This window comes from Genypterus blacodes, unplaced genomic scaffold (genome assembly GCF_046128005.1).
Source record: "Genypterus blacodes isolate CSIRO-AG114 ecotype Tasmania unplaced genomic scaffold, CSIRO-AGI_Gbla_v1 ptg000045l_1, whole genome shotgun sequence".
Classification (NCBI taxonomy): Eukaryota; Metazoa; Chordata; class Actinopteri; order Ophidiiformes; family Ophidiidae; genus Genypterus; species Genypterus blacodes.
In genome coordinates this window covers 3,025,453-3,046,478 of record NW_027466858.1, presented here as the reverse complement: position 1 = coordinate 3,046,478, position 21,026 = coordinate 3,025,453, and the positions used below count along the sequence as shown (strand labels likewise).

General features: G+C 45.7%; 3 protein-coding genes across 4 annotated transcripts; 1 reads left to right on the top strand and 2 right to left on the bottom strand.

The window, feature by feature from the left end:
• The first annotated feature begins 62 nt into the window (after positions 1-62).
• cldn5a (claudin 5a) lies at positions 63-1,920 on the top strand. The gene has a single exon (XM_076149545.1). It carries the CDS (start codon positions 452-454, stop codon positions 1,097-1,099), a length of 648 nt encoding a protein of 215 aa, XP_076005660.1. The 5' UTR covers positions 63-451; the 3' UTR covers positions 1,100-1,920.
• Positions 1,921-10,282: 8,362 nt separating this feature from the next.
• cdc45 (CDC45 cell division cycle 45 homolog (S. cerevisiae)) lies at positions 10,283-14,458 on the bottom strand. Its single transcript, XM_076149368.1, has 18 exons — positions 14,306-14,458; positions 14,128-14,187; positions 13,652-13,744; positions 13,416-13,553; positions 13,080-13,235; positions 12,938-12,996; positions 12,783-12,831; positions 12,617-12,678; positions 12,472-12,522; positions 12,259-12,378; positions 12,003-12,134; positions 11,818-11,916; positions 11,559-11,720; positions 11,307-11,445; positions 11,136-11,219; positions 10,928-11,046; positions 10,696-10,772; positions 10,283-10,541 (listed from the first exon to the last, which is right to left on the bottom strand). Exons 1-18 carry the CDS (start codon positions 14,354-14,356, stop codon positions 10,477-10,479), a joined length of 1,716 nt encoding a protein of 571 aa, XP_076005483.1. The 5' UTR covers positions 14,357-14,458; the 3' UTR covers positions 10,283-10,476.
• A 1,056-nt stretch (positions 14,459-15,514) lies between these two features.
• plpp5 (phospholipid phosphatase 5) lies at positions 15,515-20,804 on the bottom strand. 2 transcript variants are annotated; one of them, XM_076149511.1, is made up of 9 exons: positions 20,628-20,804; positions 19,346-19,485; positions 19,151-19,259; positions 18,825-18,915; positions 18,644-18,707; positions 18,428-18,552; positions 18,059-18,229; positions 17,579-17,710; positions 15,515-16,603 (listed from the first exon to the last, which is right to left on the bottom strand). In XM_076149511.1, exons 2-9 carry the CDS (start codon positions 19,414-19,416, stop codon positions 16,560-16,562), a joined length of 807 nt encoding a protein of 268 aa, XP_076005626.1. In that variant the 5' UTR covers positions 19,417-19,485; positions 20,628-20,804; the 3' UTR covers positions 15,515-16,559. The 2 variants fall into 2 exon arrangements, with proteins under 2 accessions (XP_076005626.1, XP_076005625.1); XM_076149510.1 differs by having other exon boundaries at positions 19,346-19,472; positions 20,628-20,803.
• Positions 20,805-21,026: the final 222 nt, after the last annotated feature.

The following is a 21,026-nucleotide window of genomic DNA, read 5'->3' as shown; positions in this document are numbered from 1 at the left end:
CCTGGCCTGGACTCTTTTCATGCTAAATCACTGTTCAAACACACAATGAGCTCCGGGCCGCTCCATGGCTCACAACTTCCCCGCGTTCCCATTGGTCCCCTGAGGATGCGGCTGCTGCTGATTGGCCAAAAGTTTCTCCTCTCGCCCTCGCGCCCCGCCCCACGCATATTCGTGGTCCAGTTGGTACTGTGTGTGGTTCCAGTTGTTTTCACATCACCAACAAAGACGCCGGGGCTGCTGCCTGTTATAGACCGATTAAATGCGGTGAAGTGGTGAGCGAATAACCGCGCTCCTGCAACCGTAAAGGCGAGAACGAAGCATCAAAGAACAAAGAAGGGAAAAGTAGTTTAAAAATCCTAAAGTTAAAGGTAAAGTCCAGTTTTGAGAAGATAAATTAGGGTTGAGTTTGTGAAAAGTTTCGGACGTACCTGAAGTCAAAGGAGACGTGAAAATGGTGTCGGCCGGACTGGAGATCTTGGGTCTGGGAATGTGCGTCATTGGCTCGCTGCTGGTGATGGTGGCGTGCGGGCTGCCCATGTGGAAAGTGACGGCGTTCATCGAGGCGAACATCGTGGTGGCCCAGACGATGTGGGACGGCTTGTGGATGTCGTGCGTGGTGCAGAGCACCGGGCAGATGCAGTGCAAGGTGCACGACTCGGTCCTCGCCCTCACCCACGACCTGCAGGCGGCCAGAGCGCTCACCATCATCTCCTCCGTGATGGGCGTGCTGGGGCTGATGGTGGTGATCGCGGGGGCTCAGTGCACAAACTGCATCCGCAACGAGTACGTCAAAGCCCGGGTGGTGAACGCCGGCGGGGTGGTCTACATCGTCAGCGGCCTGTTTGTGCTGGTGCCGCTCTGCTGGATGGCCAACAGCATCATCTCGGATTTCTACAACCCGCAGGTGCCTCCGTCCAAGAAGAGGGAGATCGGAGCCGCGCTGTACATCGGCTGGGCGGCCGCGGCGCTGCTGCTGATCGGCGGCTCGCTCCTGTGCTGCTCTTGCCCCTCCAGCGGGAACTCTGGATACTCTGTTAAATACGCTCCGACCAAGAGAACCACACAGAACGGAGACTACGACAAGAGGAATTACGTGTAGCTCAAAGTGCCACTCAGAGCGGGCCAGCGTTCTTTCAAAAACTTTTTTAAATGTTTGTGTTTTTGTTTTTTGACGAACGTTATCTTTGCACCTGCAGTTTGATTAGAAATCTGAACTTTGAAATTCAGCGGAAGCACCTGTGTTGTTGTTTTTTCATTCGCTCGGACCACAAATTTAATTTTGTACCTAGAGACAAAACCGTTGGAGACTGAACTAAGACCATCAACACCAAGAGGCGTGTAGCTCACAGCACAAAGGAGTATCTTTCTTATAGGTACCTACTTTTGTAAGTCTGCGAAATATTAGCGTTTTGAAATGTTTACTATTGTAACTACAGCGTTTTTTTGTTTTCTTATCTGAAGTCTCGACATTTGTACACTTGTTGTCCTTAATGTGCGGCTTCATAAGTATTCAGGCTAAATAAGGATGTCTACACTCCAACACATTACAAGTCCAGTTTCTTTCAGTGGATTCTGACACATCGAGTATAGGATGATTTAATAACAATTACAAAGAAAAGCGCCTGCATCATCAAAACAAAACAAAGACCTCACATCTGCGTGTTTGGTTGGAGTTGCTGGTGCTTCTTTAGACCTGGAGTGTAAATCTATGGAGCTCTCAGAATAGAATCTGTTTGGGTCAAGACATGAAAGGTTTTAGCATCATTGTCTCCACAGGATGTCTCATTCTTCTCACAGATGTTATAAACAATGTTATCGCTTCATGTGTCGTGACGTTATGATGTAATGATTCTTTTTATTTGATGATGACATTTCGTCTCATTCTCTCTCTTTTTTTTAATTAAGATTAAACTCAATATATTGACTCAAGCTGCACAGTTAAAGTGTGTTCTTCATAGTGTTGTGACGGTGCAGGGGAGGGGAGGGAAGGGAGGATGGTGACGGAAGGCTGTGCGTGTGCGTGATGGAGGCTGTGCGTGATGCGTGCCTGTTCCCACCATGCATCCATAAACCCCCACGGCGGGAGAAAGTATTTGGCTATCCATAGAAAGCCAGATGACAAAGCCCATTCAGCTGGAGTGGGGCTCTGCTGTTCAACTTACAATACTCCATAACGACACCCACAGCCCTGCGCCCCCCACCCGCTTTCAGACCACCTCCACCCCTCCGCATTCAGACTCTGAAAACCGTTCAAATTAGAGCAATAGGGAGTTTTTCTGGAATCGTCTTCAGTCACTTTCATTCATTAATCGTCACGACCCTTCTTCTCTTCTGCTAATGGACGGACGAGAGAAAAAGCCAAATGTGGGAGTTTAGTTTGGGTGCAGTTTGTGGCAGGGGAGCAAATGTAGCACATGTTTGAATCAAACGTATTAGGAATAGCAACAGCCCCCTTTAAAGCAGGGACTGGATTACTAAAGCTTAGCCATTCTTGTTTTGCTCACTTAAGAATCTTACTCGGTCATATGGCCTCTTTAAAGTAGTAAATATGGCCGGCATACAGTGTGTGATTACTATGCTCCACGGTGTGTGTGTGTGTGTGTGTGTGTTAGGATTAAAGGAGATTCTGTATGCAAAGTTAAATCCACCCATCTCCATTCAGTGTGTATGGGAGCAGCAGGTGTTTGGGACAAGAACTTGAACTTTCAGAACCTAGACAGTAATATTGAAATGATACTTTAGAAAATGTTGTTATGTTTTCCAGGTGATAGGCTGCTTTAGAACTTTGTCAATATGAAGATAAACACATTAAATCTTCTCCTTTGAGCAGGTTATGGGGCACACACACATGTTTCAGGATATTTCTGTTGTTTTGCTCCCTGGTCAGTCTCATCATCACTAAGTGGAGTCGACTCATCTACTCAAGCAGAATGACCGTGAACTTGTGCAGTCATTCACAGCCAAGGAGTCAAATCCCAGCGCAGCTTAGAAGAGGAATGAGGTGAACTACATATTTCCCCTTCACCCTTCTCTCATTCACACAGAGCTCTCTTTCTGTAAGTTCACCCACTGTTTGGCCGATAGAGGTGTGAGCGAATGCGAGGCAGAGCCGGAATGTTGAACAAGTTGATTGTAGAGGTAACATCGGGGCAAATCAATGCTGGAGCGGGTGGTGTGGAGCGGAGGGCCAGGTTATTCGCCTCTCCTCCGTAAATGAGTGTGTAAATCAGTGAGGACCACCGTATTCAGCAGAAGTCTCACTCGTTCTGGTTCAGCTGATTGTGATGTCACTCCTCAGTTTGTAATTTGTGAATTGTTACAACAAAGGACACTACAGCAACCCCTGTTCAATACAAAGAAAGAATGAACGAAAACCAAAGTTTCAAGGGCTCTGCAATGAACAAACACACCAACACTAAACTAGTGAACTTCTATTCAGAGGCCAGCTGCTTCCATGTACTCTGCTACTGAATTTACCCTCCATGCTGGATCAGTGGAGTCATTGGTTGGGAATCTTTATGATGGTTGTCCTGGTTTTGTATTCACAGACTGTAGGAGAGCAACCAGGTACAGGAGAGCAATGAGCCAAACGTGAGAAGCGCCTATACTGAAGCAACCACAGGACACTTCTCCTTCAGGAATGGCTCAACCTCGTTAGTTCTACTCCTCCAGTCACAGGGTGTGACGAAGCGCGGGGTGCAGGGGGTGTGTGTGTGAGTGTGTGTGTGTGTGTGGGGGTGTGCGAAAGGGGGTTAAGTGAAAATGTATGTGTAAAGAGTTGGGGGTGCACCTTTAAAAAGGCCCTCATTCCAATGAGGAGGGACGCAATAAGGCCAGCGACGTCACTCAATGGGTGCTCTCCATGGTAACCAGCCAGAACCTGCAGTTGCTTGGCTACAAGAGCCTATAATGTGGTGGTATGGATGAGCCTAATAAAAGACCTGTTCTGCAGACATTCATTCCAGCAGGCAGGCAGGCAAACACACACACACACACACACACACACACACACACACACACCATGCACAGCAGTCTGGAAGATGAAGAGGGGATTTAGTTAAAGCCTGTGATTTAGCTTTGGTCAGTGGAGAAAAGGCTGTGACAGCAGAAACACACTTGTTTCATTATTCTCCTGTTTGATGGCAACAGTTAAGAGCAAGTTATCAACACATGACCCTTTTTACTACAACATTTCTAAAACACGGAGTCATTAAAACCAGAGAGCATTAATCTATTTGGACATGGAACTGCAGCTCCAGCCAACCTCTCCTGTTATAGTGGTTATATAAGGCTGTTTGTTGTGTTTGTAGGCGTATGGCAGCAGAATCCAACCTCAACCAACCTCACTTCCATCTTCTTCTGTTCTGGCTACAGACTAAGATGACGTCCCAAGCTGAGCGTCACCATACTGGTAAAAAAAACCTAAAAAAAAACCTGGCTTCCACCCTGATCTTTGTTAAACTTTGGCCAAAGTGAGGAAATGAAATTAGCCCAGTGTGTGAAAAGGCCACAGTGTTCATGAGCGTCCAGCTCGGTCAGGCCTGAACTGGCAACGTCCAGCGAGTGTGAAACCCCGATGCTGGCCAAACACTCACTCCCTGACCTCTCTCTGTGTGGGTGTGTTTAACCAAGAGTGCAGGCACCGACGTTCATGTGATCAACAACAAAGCACGTTTTGTGACTTTGACAATGTTTCATGCTGTGTAATTCTGTAAAACAGGATTCTTTTAAAAGCTAAAGGGTCAAATACTTTCCCTATATATTCAAAGGTAATAAACAAAGTCTCATTCATGTTTTGCAAATCCAAACACTGATATTACAAAGTGCCTCTTACGGCCTGAACTGTTCTTCATTGTAAACACAGGCTTAAGCTGGAGGTGAAGCCAGTCCAGACCCATTGACCCCATAGTAATGTATGTCTGAGCGTAACCTCGCCGACACCACACAGACAACCGTTTGACCTCTAAACTTGACCTCGGCAGCCCAGCGGAGACACGGCCGGACGGTGAAGGTCATGTCAGAATCGTGAGCCGACGTCAGATCTGCAGGCGTGTTGCTCTGCGTGAAGGAGGCGGGGCTGCGGATCAGGGGGTCGTTACTCTGTGGATGTTTCTCATGACCTGAACTTTGAACCCTGAATCTGGCTTCAGGTCAGCGGCGTCGGAAGTCACTTCCTTTGACGGAGCATTGATGATCTCATTGTTGCCGAATCCCTCACATTTGATAGGGGTCACAACCCTCAAGCCTCAGAGCCTCACTCAGCTACACAGTCAGCTTATAACCTGCAGAGTTCAGAGGTCACTACGTATCAGTACTCCTATAGGATCGGACCTGAGAGCAGTTCTGAGGTCGGACCTGCTTGAGTGAGATGTTCTGCTTTTACTCCACAACATGTAAGAAGATAATACGACAAAACACTACTGTTACTATGGAGATTCAGTTCGTATAATCAAACATGTTGGTTTATTCTTATTTTCCTTCATACAACTGATGTGATTTCTGATCAAATTTTATTTTAAATGATGTCCAATGAAAACTCTAAATTAAGTGATCTCTATTTTAAACTTCATGTAACTTAGATTAATGTTTTGATTCATTTTAAAGGCGATATCAAGAATTCACATTTCAGATTGAGTCAAAACTAAATTACAGATTTTGTGGCCCAATAACAGTGAGTGGCAAAAGTGACGCTAGTCTGGCAGGAATGACATTCAAGATATCTTTAAATAGAATTCTGAGCAGTTAAAAAGTAATTATAGATATTTTAATAATATCAAGTAATAATAAATTAAATCAGTCCTGAAGGAATTGCAGGTGTCTGAAATGGGAACACAGTCATTGTTGTTATTGATCATGAGTCAGATGTGTGTGTAGCAGCAGGTGCATACAGTCTGCAGACCTCCTGGCCGGGGCTCTGACTCACAGATAGTAAAGCCAAGAGTCAGCAGGTGGTCGAATGTGGAGGACAAAAGTGTCTTTGTATCCACAGCTAGAGACCCCATGAGCCGTTTGTCTGAGAAACAATGTGAGAGCCGAACGTGGTTCGAGATGGAGATCAAGAGAAAACACCTCGTCTTCTCTGCGGCACGTCCGACCAATAAACGGCTCAGTGACTCATGAGTTCTGCCGCAGCTTTTGTGGCACGACCAGGCTTCCTGTGAACCGGACAGCGGAACAGGAAGCAGGAAGGAACATGTGGGGTGTGTCCCAGGAGGAGGAGGAGGAGGAGGAGGAGGATGAGGGATGGGGTGGGGGGATTGAGAGTGTGTGTGTGTGTGTGCAGAATTAAACATTTATGTCATTGGTAATTAGGTCTGGGTCAGGTCAGATCCAAAAGCGCACACACACACACACACACACACACACACACACGCACACACACACACACACACACAAGCACTGGGAGTTGTAATGACTAATACATTGAAATTGATAAGTATCTATTATTTGATTTCATATTTTGCAGATGTTACATTTTAAAGCTTCTGAAGGGGGAATTTTATCCCTGTTCCCATAGAAGCCAGATACATTCCCTGTATATAAAGCCCCTGGTTAGTAGGAATAGACCGAGCTTTGAGTGACAGGCCTCTGCTGAGATGAAGAGGAGGCCTGGCAGCAGGAGGAATGTCTGGATAGGATCGGGAAGCATTGCTGATTTTCCATGGTTCACCAATGTATGCGGTATCAGTCTTTGTCTTGGACAGATAAAGAGAAATGCAGTAACGCTTCCCTCCTAACAGGCAGAGTCATTCACCATGTGTGCAATCAGATGAAGGACGGCTTGTTTTCAACCACATGCCTCTCCTGCTCATGTAAACTCCCATATGTTAACGTAGGATGTGGCAAACACGAGCTACACAAACAAACACGGTGCCTGAAGAACACGCACGCACTCACATCCACACACACACATGCGGGATGAGGAGTGTGAGCAGTGGTGGGTGCATTGTTTCCACACTAATTGCATGGTGCTGTCTATTCTCAGCACTGTTGTGTTTTTGCCATCACGAGTGGGGAGACAATTAGGGAAAGTCAAACACAAATGAACGGCGTCATCCAAGGCCAAATGGACACATGTGAAATGTTTCTGCTCAGTGGAATGGTCTCTCTTTGTGCGTGGCATAGCAGTGTACTTCCAAGAATAGATGTTTTGGTGCGTGTCATAGATTAAAAGGAGTCCTGCATGACTGATTCGCCCACCGCAGAGAGCAAAAGAAAACAGCAGACTGAGGTTGACGTCTAAAGGGTTCAGACTCTGCCTCCTGTAACCCTGAACATAATGAGAGCGACGGCCCGGCTGCGTTCCTCACATACTGACGACGCAGGACAGCTAGACTGAGACACACACTGCACAATAAAGGAGGAAAGGAGTTACAAATTATGGTTTTGAATGGTCAGTAAGTCACTTTAATACTTTACAATTCAGCAAAAGAGAGAGAGTCAGAGCTTCAGGTTGCTCTGTTCCATGGAATGTGACGTCCATCACCCACAACACTGAGCTCATCCTTTCACTTCTTGATGCAGCAATACACACACATCCTGTAAGAGCCATCAGGATCTGTTCTTCATTGGGCAACACCAACCTTTGGCCTGAAAAACATTTTAAAACAATGACAGAGAGGAGACTGAATCCTTGAATGACACCCCGACTGTGAGTGGGCCTGATTGGGTCAGAGGTGACCGGGGTGAGGGTTCATTAGGGGCTTCTGTGTGCTGAGAGGCGGGGGGGGGGGGGGGGGGCAGTGGAGCAGAAAATACAACTTTAGAGGGAGGGAGAGGTTTGTGGTGATGGGGAATCTGAGCGAAACGCAAGAGAATGAGGTTATTTAGTAATTTTATATATAGTGTATCTGTGTGTGTGTGTGTGTGTGTGTGTGTGTGTGTGTGTGTGTGTGTGTGTATGTGTATGTGTATGTGAGTGAGTGAGTGAGTGAGTGTGTGAGTGAGTGAGAGAGAGAGAGCAAGAGACAGAGAGACAGAGAGACAGAGAGACAGAGAGAGAGAGAGAGAGAGAAAGAGAGAGAGAGAGAGAGAGAGAGAGAGAGAGAGAGAGAGAGAGAGAGAGAGAGAGAGAAAGAGAGAGGGAGAGAGAGAGAGAGCATCCTCTCACAGAATGGGACAGGGGCACATGCAGCAGACAGAAGGAATCATCTGTGGTTCTTTTGTCTTGGTTGTCCAGTAAAGCTAATAATCCTATCAGGAATCTGAGATTGTCAAGCAGCATAGAGGCAGAAGGATGTGGAACAACAAACATGAGGTCACTCCTCACAAGAGGCATGACGACAAAACCAGATTTCAGGATTAGAGACAGCGTCCATCTTCAGTTAGATTGAAATGGAGATTGAGAAATGCCCACGATTGCTGAATGACATCAAATCCACAAATATGAGTCATCTGGCGTCATTCATCTCTGTATTTGAATATCTGTATAGAAGTCATTGAGGGTACTGTATGATGCTTCAACCACCATCACATCTGCATGAACAACAACATTCCCCAAAGCCCCACAATGCAGCTCACCTCTGAAGAGTAAAGCCAACACGAGTCAGTGTGAGGCCTGCACGATCCTGCTATTGAGGAGTGTGTTTCTGTGTGTGTGTGTGTGTGTGTACGTGCGCGCTACATTCCTCTGATGCAGAGTGGCGTAAAGGGCAGCGGCCCCACTTCACCAGAGGTGCAAGAGGGGGATGGAGAGCAAATTGATTGATGGACAAGAGGAGAAGAAGACAGGGATGAGCCTGAGCAGGTGGATGAAAAGAACAGCGGGATGGCAGAAAGGCATTATGGGTAAAGACAGGTAGCATAACTGGGAGAGATGCATGACACAAAGGGGGAATTCTCTGCTGATGTGGATTTGTTACATCTGATAAGTGTTTCCCCCAGGAGTCCAATCTGTGGCTCTGCATCTCCTGGACAACGCGGCTCTGCTGACTGTAAACAGATTAATGGCTGTAAATTCCTCTCATACTAAATCCTCACGGGACGCATTCACACAAAGTGGCGTGTGTGAATTTTGTGTGACATCCTTTCACAACAATGCAGATCTCGGCACATTTCTCACCGCTGAGGGTCCGCCTAAGCTTTTCCTGGGAAACACCCTTTAATCTGAAGTTTGCTGGACCTCTGTGACCTCACACAGAGATCACCCGGGATCCCACCTCTCAGTCACGATCTCGACTGATCACTGCCCAGACCACGGGCCAACATCCTCCTCTGGCCGATGTGAGGGAGAAGATGTTATATTCATTAGTCACATGTGTGCCAGAGAGGTGGAGTAACTCTGACCTCCAAGTTTAGCCCACTCTTCAGAGGAAACAGACCCTTGTAATCTCTGACACACTTCCACTCAAGACGGTGGTTCTCAGCCCAAACACTCCCATTCATTCTCAGTCCCACTTGACAGTTTCAAGTGACTTTTATTGGCTGCCCAAAAAGAAAACAATGAACAATTAAATAAATCCTCCTTAGTTTATGACATCATTATCATCGTCTAATGCCAAATATGTTCCAGTTAAAGCCTGATAAAGAGCAGAGAGGATGCTGAACTATTTCACTGCCACGATGATGGCATGTAGCCACGGCAACAACTCACTGTGCAGGCTCATTGTTTGACCTCACATCTCACAGACCCGTGGGACCTCTGGGATTAGGGGTAAAAGGTCAAAATCTGTACCTAATAGCCGAGGGGTTATTCCTCAAAAGTATTTCTTTTTATTAAAAAAATAAGTAATTTTAAGGCCAGGACCAGCACTTGTTTGCCTGTGTGTAATGCTGTCATCTGCTGGAGATCTGCCGACATAACAGGGCTCAGCCGTTTAGACACCGTTCACTGATGGCATCCACAGTCTCTATACACACACACAGTCTCTTTACACACACACAGGAGGAGGAAGCAAAGACGAGAGAAAGAAGTGAACTTACAACCATCAAGAGAACCAGGCTGTGTAGAGTTCAATGTAATGAGTCACAGCCAGCAAAGGTTACGTCAGAATGACACAATGATGTAATCAGTTTTAGATGACATCATTGTTAGTTCCATGTTCTTGTATGTTCATATCCTACAGCATGACATCACGCATCCATTCTTATTACTGAGAGGATTAAATGAAGTTTGTGTGGAGCATTTTGAGATGTGAGTGATCACAGAGAAACACTGACCTATGAAACCAGGACAGACGGGCAACTTAATATATATACTGGATTTGTTTTATAGTGAATAATTAAAGTCTTAGAGTCTAGACTGTAAAAAAATGAAAAAGGACCGTCTTGTCATTTACTATCATTTATTAAACACATTAAAATGCAATGGACACACACACACACACACACAACACAAATAAAATACAAATATGGAGATTTAAAATTGAAAATAAAACTAATTTACATTAAAACTGTACAATATACACATACAATTCCTAAAACCATTGACAGTAACAGGAGCCACTCCATCACAGACTGACTTCAGGCCTCAGGCTCTCATGACAGCAGGGTGATGAGGGCATCCAGGAATTTACTTCTGTCGTCCGTCTTCAGTTCAATTACTGCAAAACAAAACACAGGAACAAGAACAAACAAACAGATCGGTGAGGTTATGAGTTCTGAAAGGTAAACTAAATACATGCACTCACACCACCTAGTGTCTAACACAGAGAGAGACAAACACATCAGGAGGATTTTGGCCAGGTTGAAACTTACTGGAGGTGTCAAAGTGATCATGGAGCGCCCTGGAGCTGGTGCTCTCTGCTGCTTTCTCAAAGGCTCGTCCAAAGAAACTACACAGAGGAAACGGACAAGCGGTGGAAAAAAAACAATAATTGCTTCAACTACTCTAACCATATATAAGTTAATTCATCTTATCTAAGCTCATAAATGCAGCCAAACATGTGCATAGCTTTGGATTGATGACAGTGAAAGTACAATTCCTTACTTCTTCTTGTCGGAGGTCTCAGACTCAGGTGGGATCCCCACAACTATAACTGTCCCCTTCTCCACGTCTTTGGGCGCCGCCATGATGAGGGGCAGCAGTTTGCAGCGTTTATTCCTGGTCTGAGCGAGAGACAGCGGAGAGATAAGACACTGTGAACAGGGCGAGTCTCCACAGCAGGAATCCATCTGAAGAGGAGTGAGGTACTCACAGAGACCACAAAGGCCTTGAGGAGGTACTTGCAGAGCAGAGTCAGCGCCATGGGCTTGGAGAAGAGCTTCACATCAGGAGTTCCCTACAGGTGAACGAGTGGAAGGAGGGAAGGGTTAGACCGAGCGGAAGGTACAGCATCACAACGTGCAGAAGGTACGGACGCTCGCACCTCCATGAGGTAACAGTAGAGGAAGGGACCCTGGGACAGAATGAGGTTGGTGCAGATGCAGCTGGCCACCGTCTGCTGGATGGCCATCAGCTTCTTCTTGGCCAGGTCGATGCCTGAATGCAGACGCTCCAGGTTACTCCTGAAGATAAAACGGGACAATCGTTTAATAGAAGTTCAGAAGTCTACTAAACGTTCCACCGCTTCAGAACGCTTCAGTTCATATTCAGATCAAAGGCTGAGAGAGCGGCCCACCTGGACAGAGAGTCGAGGGCCTTGATGAAGGTGTCGCTGTCACTCTCATCCTTCTCCATGCTCTCCAGCAGGGCAGCGACTGCGTGCACCATGTCAGCCGCCAGGAAACGGTTCTTAAAGCCAAAGTGAACACCAAACGTCTGGATGCGGATGTCCTTCATCCTGGGGAGACAAAAGCAGGTTCTCTCTGTTAACGCACACAAATGGATTCCATGGAAAAGGAAAACGATTCAAACTTTTGCCACTTCTGTAATCGTACCCGTATTTGTTAGAAGACTCTTCGATGACTTCCCTTAGGTTCTCTTTGATTGACATGTCCATAGAGTTGAACTTCTGTCTCACTTGCTTCAGAGGGAGCCTTAAAGAAAACAGACAGTTAAATCCTCTGTAGACTAACAGCTGTCACATAGGCGTTTCTTCTCTAATCCAGCACTGGGCGCTCACCCCATGTCTGCCAGGAACTCTTGGAGTTTCTTTTGGCCATTTAAGGACCAAAGCTTGAAGTTGCAGGTTGTGTAACAGGAGTTGCAGATGCTCTCATAGAGCGACCAGTGCTGATAGAGGGTCAGACGCAGGCTGGACCAGAGGATTAAGGGAAACAAGAGAGACACACACTCCTACTACAAAAACGTTGTACTTGTACTTGTTTGTATGGTAAGCGGCTTCATAACGCAGAGGACGCAGGATGGGTGAAGGATACTCGTATTCGAAGGAGATCCTCATACAGTCGATGGAGAGGGAATTCTCCTCGTCCTCGTTTCTGTGGTTGTGACGGGAGACGTGCCTCTGCATCAGGGCGATGTCGGTCACGTACTTCATACTGAGCAGAGGCAGAGCAGCACAGCAGAGGGTCACATCTCCATGGAGACACAGTGAGCTCATATCTTAAACATTCTGAAGGAGACGTTCTTACTTTGTGATCTTATCATGAACCCACTGGTCTGTCAGCCCGATGATGGCCCACCTGCAGAGGGTGAGGGTTCAGGGTTACTCACTCCAGAGCATCGTCACAGTGGACATTAAGCCTCATTCTTTACAGAGCGTATTAGAAACATTACCACAGCATGTCCTTGGTGTCTTTGGTCAGAACCCAGGCCAGCTCGAACAGCACCAGAGAGGCCTGGAGGGAGAAACACAGGAGAAGACAGAAAGTAAGACGTTCTGCCTTTTACTTTAATCGCCTTTTTGCCAATTTGCATGTAAACTAAATAAGGCTCTACTCACAGAGGTGCCATGGTATTCATACTGCTCATAGTCAAATAAGATCTCCCTCCTGAGAAATGAACACAATATAAGGAATTACACCAACAGAGCTTTGACTTCATCCTCCCCATGTTTCCCTTTAAAAAGATATGGAAGATAAAAAGCACACAGTTCACCTCCGTGCCTCCCACTCTCTCCGTGCTCGCCGTCTTTCTATCCTCCTTTCGACGGCTCCCTACAAAGACAGGATCACACACACTATGATACAGCCGCAGCGTTTGGTTGACAGTATTTACTCTCATCCTGCTCTGTAGCTACTTCATCATATCTCCTCCGTTTGCCAGAAGGCTCCGAGCCTTCATCGCTGTCATTCCCAGAGTCCTCTCCTCCCTCCGCATTTTCGTCTTCATCTCGGAAGATGTCATCGTAGGAAGGGACGCCGAGGTCGTCGTCTTGTTTGATTAGCAGCTTTATCTACAGGGGGAGAACGAGGAGACCAAATGTTCACCGCCAGAAAGCTTCATGAGGTTTAACATGATGATAACATAAGGAAATAGATCTCAGGTGCATGAATGTAAACAAATAAAATGGTGAAGCGTCTCTCAAACCAACTGCTTCATCTGTTGTCATTGTCACTGTTTCCTATTCCCCCACCTGGGTGTCGTTGTAGACATTGACCACATCTACAGGCCTGTGGGTGTCACAGATGAAGAAGATGGAGTCTTCATCCGGCTGCAGCATCTCAAGCAGGTCCACATTCACACCGCAGTTGAGAAGAACAAAGTACCGAAACTACGACAGAGGGTAAAAACCTGAAATGATTAATTTCACACACTGAATACCTAAACAGCTCTCCCCGACTCCCACAGTGATCAGTCAGAATCCTGTACCTGCTCTTTGTGCTCCAGGAAGGCAGTGCCAAGGTCGTGCCAACCTTTAACTGGAACCAGAGTGTACTGGACCTGGTCACAGTGAAACAGCGCCTAGTACAGAAAAAGACAACACACAATATTAGTATTAAGCAATCAAACATGATTTAAGAACATTTAAAATACAATGTAAAACCAGTTAAGCCACAGAGATCCTGAGGGTGATGCACATATAAGGAAACTAGGTTATATTTACCTATGAGCTCGTATGTCAACAAACCACTGCATACAGACATTAAATCTAGACATTACATGAATAGTACACATGATAACTCAACATTTGCTCTAACTTAGGAATCCAAAGTATAACAGGGTTGTACGTGTGTGTGTGTGTGTGTGTGTGGGTGTGTGTGTGTTCCTGGCTTTGTGTGTTCCTGTCTGTGTCGCTAGTATGAAGAGAGAGGATGTAAGTAAAAGTGAAATCCGTGTTGTCCCACCTGTAGTATCTTACAGGCGCAGAGAGCATCGATGTCCGGAGCCACCAGGAGCGCGACTCTCTGAAAGCAGCGAGGAGGAAGAAGTCTGAGTTTACTCTCAACCACCGACAACACAGCTGACAAGTGTTAGCACAACAGCGGAAGTATGCTTAAGCTCCAGCGAACAAAAACGACTCACCTGGTTGGCAACGACGTCGTAAAACTCCTTCCTTATATCCGTGATAAACATTGTGGAGAGATATTAAAACGCTTTGAAGCTGAAAGAATGGCGTTAAGTGTACTCGAACATTCGCTGGCTCGCCGTCGCTTTGCTGTGTTCCCCTGTTAGAAATGTGGCGCCAAAGCTCTCACGTCACAACGAACCAATCAGCACAGAGACGTCACTGTGGGTAATACCCCGGATATAGTGCCCGTTATAGTGTGGAAACACCGCCCCCTGCTGCCAGTAAATGAGAACAACACAAGTGAGAACTGAAAGTGCTATCCTTTGGTTCCATTCCTACAAAGGTTGATTGATAATTTCTCATCCTGACATATTATCTGGGGTATTAATATGATTAATTTGGTGCTTAAGGACATGGGTTTGACTTAAGTGATTAAATGGACAAACTCGGCAAAAATGCAGTTATTATCTATAATCATTCTCAGTCAGCAGGTCATTGTTCTGACTTTCATTGTTCTGACTTTCACCTCAGTGTAATACAAGAAGCGGTTTGTGCTTGCATTATGTCATCTGATCAGGTTTGGAGAGGTTTTTTGGGACATACAGCACCACAGTCAGAAGTGTATCATAACTGTGTTAGATTTACATTTAGTCATTTGTCTTTTATCCAAAGCAATGTTCATATCAGGTTTCAATACAACACAAGCAGAGATCGAGTCTGGGGAGAACAAGAGTGAGTGCCAAGAAGCTAAGTTCTGGTCAAACAACAGGATGTAGGTGCCAGGAGGCAAAGCCTGGAGGAGGTATAGATAGTTTATATGTAGGTAAACATAAGGATAAGATAAAGGTGTTTAAAGATAAATAACCTATCATATATATGTATATGTTTCCATGGTAAGCTCAGAACAGTAAATATCCTCTAAACAAATGTTCATTGCTCCATCAAAGCTTTTTCAACAAAACCACATGGCTACAGTAAAATATTTCAACAGTGTAGTCGATGAACCGATCAGGCAGAAAATAGATTTGAGTAAAATGACTGTACTATATTTACTCAACCCAGTGATTCTTAGCTTACTGGGTCTAATAATTTGCATAATTTGGGGGAAAACTACTAAAATAGTTCTAATCTGTCCTATAAAGTAAGTTAATGTATAATCTTACCCCTCTTAGTAACAGACAACAGCCCTCAGAAAGTCTATAAATGAACCTTACTTGCACTGATACATGTGTAGGAACAGCGCCTCTTTTCATATATTGTAGTGTTTTATTTACTAGCCTAGACCTTGAAGTCAATAGTGATACTCAGTAGCAGCTGGGCAGCTAACAAACAAACAAACAAACAAATAAATAAATAAATAAAACATGCCACGAAGCATTGGAAGATTTTTTTTTTTAGAAACATCACTTAAAATCACCAAAAGCAGCACATTGTGTACAGTCTGGATACGGTGACAGCATGAGCAGACGCTGTCTAATGTTCAGCATGACAAGAACAAAACAACAGGCAGGTTTTAGCGCAATCCTCCTCAATAACAGATCACACGGAGAGCAGAGGGTTAAATGGAGAGGTCGTGATAACCCTGATGTCACGATGTCAGATCTGAAAATACACAGAATTGGACACTCGCCCCAAAGCAATGCAGGAAGGGGAGCCACCAGCAGTGCTGCTCTAAAGGTGAGACATGCAGGAGGATCCCAAACTGGAGCCTGATCCCAAACTGCAGGGTCCAACAGTTTATGATTGGAAAGTCTAGCAGAAAACAATCTGATACACACAAATAATTATGTCATGAAACACTGTCATCACAGTGAAGATATAAATATTTTCAAATTCAAGTAAATCCTTTCATGCCTCCAAAGTAAAAACAACAATTAATCATTTTGTAAGTCAGATAAACAAAGTAGATCCATGACCGGGTAAGAATATTACATTTCCTCTAAAACATCATTTGACTCTGTGTGGAAAATGTGAAATATTCATCAGAGGTAAAAATGTCACATGCATGTGTAACTAGGTCGTCCTAAGATTCCCACAAACTGTAAAACAAACAGAGAGCACTGGTACATGCAGCATACACGTTAAAATGAACCAATAAGAGCCGATATCCACAAAACAAAGGCACAGATTCGACTGCTCTCTCTGTCATTTGGTCTAAAACCACTGTGACCTGCTGGCCACAGTGAGAAGCAAAGTGCTCTGACCCTGCAAACATAAGCAGGTTTGTACACACTCAAAACATTCCATGGTTTGGTCGTTTCCTTGTGTTTAAACCTGGAAAACTGTCGCAGCGGTGCAAAATGTTACGATCCCTGAAAAAAAAAGGACAGAACAGAAAAAAAAGGTCAAACCAAAGTCGTAACAGAAGTAAAGCACAGACAGAAGAGCGTTGTGTTTATGAGGGTGGATGTTCCCATAAACCTGTTAGAACAGGATATAAAACCTGACCAGCAGGAGCACTGGGGAGCTTTAGCACCAGGTACCTGAAGAGGTTAATCACAAAGATCTGGCCTCTAAACACTCCGCCTACACACTGCACTGAGTCTCTTTACACCGGGAGTCAAAGTGTACAGTAACAAACCAAGCCGGAGCCTGAGACCACACACACACACATGTAGAAATACATTTACCTCATTGATATTTACAGCCTGTGTGCTGTGATGTCATCATCACTTCCCTGTAATAAAGAAATCATAGATGCATACAGCCAGCAGGCAACTACAACAACTGCAATAAGAGTGGAACGGGAGAATGCTACACAGAGATGTGGAGGATTGTGCATCTGTGGAAAAGATCGGAATGCAAACACATTCACTCTAAAGTTCAGGAAGACTGTAGAGAGCGGAGCGACCAGGCAGACTTCCTGCTTCCACCTGTCCAACAGTCTGAATCCATCCACGCCGCTCAGCTGACTTCAGGTATTAAGTCTCAAAATGCTTGTTGAAGTATGTCAGAGAAAGCAAAGTGCTACAGAGGAGCTGAACGCTGAGCTGCATACATGGAGGAGGAGAGGAGGTTCTACATTTTCTGGGAGAGGTTTGACTTTGATGTGTTGCGATTTTGATTTAAACAACAAATTGTGCACGGTGATGAATCCCAAGATACAATGAACTATGAGATGATAAACAATATGTACGGATATACTGCCGAGCCTGAAAGGATGAGAGAGACAGAAACTAAAGGGAGTAAGTGAGTCACCGCTTGTAAATACATGATAGCAGTGAGGATTCTTCTGCGGGTGCGTCGGTGTTACAGGGGGAGGATGTAGGTGGAGTTGGCCAGCTTACGTTCCTGTGCGGCAGGAACAGTGTCTCTGTGGCGCAGAGGTCTGTGGCAGTCCGGGTCCTGGAGCGCAGGGTAGTGCTGCCGGTAACACAGCCAGGCGAAGGTCAGGCCCAACAGGGAGCCGACTAGCACGTCTACAGGGAAGGAGAGAGGAGGAGGAAGAGGAGGAGCTTCATTCCCGAATCAGCAGCACCTGACACATTCACACCTTGTAGACTTTCAGGCCATTTACGTTCCAGATTTATAACTGTTAGTTTGTTTGTAAGCGTATGAACAACATTCTCTCAACTGCTTCACATTAAATATACAGAAACTTCAGGGACAAAGGTCACAGGAATGTTTCATAAGGACCCATTCAAAGGCAGACAGACCTGCTGAGTGACTCTGCTGAGTGCAGAGAAACATGACCACACCTCGTGCACCATCTTAATGATTAGCTCGGGAAACTCTCCACTAACACTTCAGTGCTGTGTCTCTCTGACCTTGCCAGTGGTGCTTGAAGTCACAGGTTCTGGAGAGAGCGATCACCGAGGCGACGAGCAGAGGGGCGAGGAAGGCACACAGCTGCCACGCTTTGCCTCGACCGCCCGCGTTGAAGCAGCGCAGCTTTCCTGCCACGTACAGCGCCGTGAAGCCCAATCCTGTAAAAGCAACTGGGAGACGGACACAAAGAAGGTAAACAAACAAGAAGAAGAAGAAGAACACGGAGGCTTCTCAAAGTAGCACAGGATGTTTCTGCACACATGGAACAGAATGAGAGCCTGGAGGCAAACATGCACTTACACACATCTATTCTCTTCCTCTCACATAGATCATACCGCCCTGCTTCATACGCAAAGAGAGTTTCTTACAGGACGAGTGTCCGCTGGGGAAGCTCTTCCTGCCCTCCATCACGATATCTGGGTCGCCAGTGCAGCGGAGGTCCAGGTTCATCTGACCGTCTGGGAAGCAGCGGTAGAAGAAGTCTGGTCGGGGCCTGAGGCAGGGAGGAAGAAAGGGAGGAAACATGTCAGCTCAGTCTGTACTGTAACTGTACAGCTCCATCTGATGCTTAGGCGTTTGTTTACCTGCCGACGACGAGCTTGATGGTGTTGGTGAAAACTCCATTCAGCACCAGACTGAGAGTCACAGCTGCACAGAGGGAGACAGAGCTCAGGACACACACACAGACACACACACAAACAGACACACAGACACACACACCAGCTGGCAGGAGGTTCTAACGCAGCAGATGTGCCCTGTTCTTACCCAGCAAGGCTTCCTTCAGATCTCCTCTCTCAGACTTCTTCAGGAAGCTAAAACCCAGGATGACCAAGAGCGGAGTGAAACACGCCACGCTCTGATGTTAGAGAGGGACGACAAGGCAACGCAGTTAGAGTCAGCAAGGAAACCTCTTCATCACATCTTCATCACTTTGATCCTCACCTGCAGAAACACTCACACAACTCACTAACACTAACTCTGAGTGTGATGTCATCATGACGACAAAGGTTTGAACAATTGGAGAGATTAGATTTGGACTTTAGCTCTCTAGTACACACACAGACACACACACACACACACGTGTTACTCACAAACATAAGAGAAGTGGGGACGTGGTCCTTCTCCACACGATGATACTTATACAGCCACATCTCCTCCGCTTGGATCTCACGGTAGAAAGGAGGAAGCTGCTCCGTTACACTACGACACACACACACACACGAAGATATTATAACAAGTGTATTTGCGTGCCTGCCTGCGTGTGAGTGTGTGTGTGTGTCACTCACAGGAACACAACCAGGAGCGCGATCCGGACGGAAACCTCCGACAGGAAGCCACGCAGCAGCTTCTTCTTCATGTTGTCTGTTGGAGTGGATATCAGTGGACGGCCACCATCGTCTCTCCACACGGAACCTTCAAGAGTTTACTTCAGTTTAGATTAGATTAGATTAGATTGTACTTTATTATCATTGCATGTCACAGGTACAAGCAAAAAAAGGCAGTTTACATAGAACATTTACATTTATTGTAGTACTTTAGAAGTATATTTAAATACATTTACATTGAAGTATACAGAGTGGGAAACACAAAATCAATCTATAATCTTATAGATGGCTGCTGCTGTTCTAAAGTACAGACTGACCGACTGACAGGCTTCCATAACAACCACAGCTCAGAACAGAACAGAATGAGCAGCCTCTCTTATCTGCCTCATGATAAAGGCAGAGTGACACACAGTGCATCGCTCTGTTCTCTCTTATAGACTCCCTCAGAGTGGACACACATCAGATATGCTTCCTGCTTTTAACACCGGCACTGAAAACAAAGTCAGGTTTATTTATAAAGACTGAACAACCCGGAAAGCCTCTAACATCTGAGAGAAGACAGGGAGAGAAAGCTTAGTCACCGATCTGAGCCTCAAATGGAACCGAATGACAGAATGAATGACATCTAATAGTGTGTGTGTGTGTGTGTGTGTGTGTGTGTGTGTGTGTGTGTGTGTGTGCTGGAGGGGAGGTGACACAGGTCAAAACAATGACACTCTTCATTCATCCTCACACACACACACACTCTTGACGCGGCCTTATATATATTAAAAAGCTATTCTATTCTATATCCCTACACACCTGCTTCTTTATTCGGGTAAACACACACTTTCATTCTGATACTGAGCTGTCAGTCAAGGTAAACAGCACAGTGCTAACAATGCTAGCTGAAACTTCTCTCGCATTTACCTTCACGGGGCGTTTTTGTAGCGCGCACACACACAAACACACATACATGCACACACACACACACACACACACACACACACACGCGCACGCACGCACGCACGCACGCACGCACAGCGACACAAAGCACCTGACCCCCTTTGCTGGCTCACACACACTTACAAGCTGCTCTACTCGTTCTGCCATTCGCGCCTGTTTGTGTCAACATTAGCTTAACAAATGATCTAAGTAGCAACAGTCTGACGAAGCATTAGCCCCGCTAGCGACATCTGCCCAGCTCTACATCTGGCCCGCTTCCGCATCGGCAAAACCCGGAATCCCGGTTGTGTTTACTCACTTTAAAGCTTGTTATTGTTTTTTTATCTCTTTTTCCTCATTACAGCATGCCGTTACCAGGAACCGGGCCTCCGCGTCTTCGGTTAACGTCGTCGGTGCAAGCGGCGCATCCAGGACCTGCCAGGATCAAGGATGCCACGGAGGAGACGCTGTGTCAAGCTCCCACTAACAACACACTCACTTCCGCTCTAATACCTTCATAATAAACGTCGGTAAATTTACTTGTTTGTTTTACTGAACGCCTGCGGGGGTCAGATTACATACAATAGAGATAATGTTGAAAGTATCATTAATGTTATGTGTTACAGCAATTTCCTTCGGGATAATAAACTTTGATCTTATCTTATTTTAAATAGATTTGTAATTTGTCAATGTTGTGTTTTAATCCATAATCACGCAA

Excerpts from the sequence above, each read along its gene's own strand:
- plpp5 (XM_076149511.1), bottom strand. The coding sequence starts at position 19,416 with ATGAAGAAGAAGCTGCTGCGTGGCTTCCTGTCGGAGGTTTCCGTCCGG. Across the intron at positions 18,553-18,643 it reads ATCAAGCTCGTCGTCGGCAG|GCCCCGACCAGACTTCTTCT; the intron begins GTAAACAAACGC and ends TCCCTGCCTCAG. Across the intron at positions 16,604-17,578 it reads TGTTCCTGCCGCACAGGAAC|GGATCGTAACATTTTGCACC; the intron begins GTAAGCTGGCCA and ends TTTTTTTTTCAG.
- cdc45 (XM_076149368.1), bottom strand. The coding sequence starts at position 14,356 with ATGTTTATCACGGATATAAGGAAGGAGTTTTACGACGTCGTTGCCAAC. Across the intron at positions 13,745-14,127 it reads GCGCCTGTAAGATACTACAG|GCGCTGTTTCACTGTGACCA; the intron begins GTGGGACAACAC and ends TTTCTGTACTAG. Across the intron at positions 13,554-13,651 it reads TCCTGGAGCACAAAGAGCAG|TTTCGGTACTTTGTTCTTCT; the intron begins GTACAGGATTCT and ends CCTCTGTCGTAG.
- cldn5a (XM_076149545.1), top strand. The coding sequence starts at position 452 with ATGGTGTCGGCCGGACTGGAGATCTTGGGTCTGGGAATGTGCGTCATT.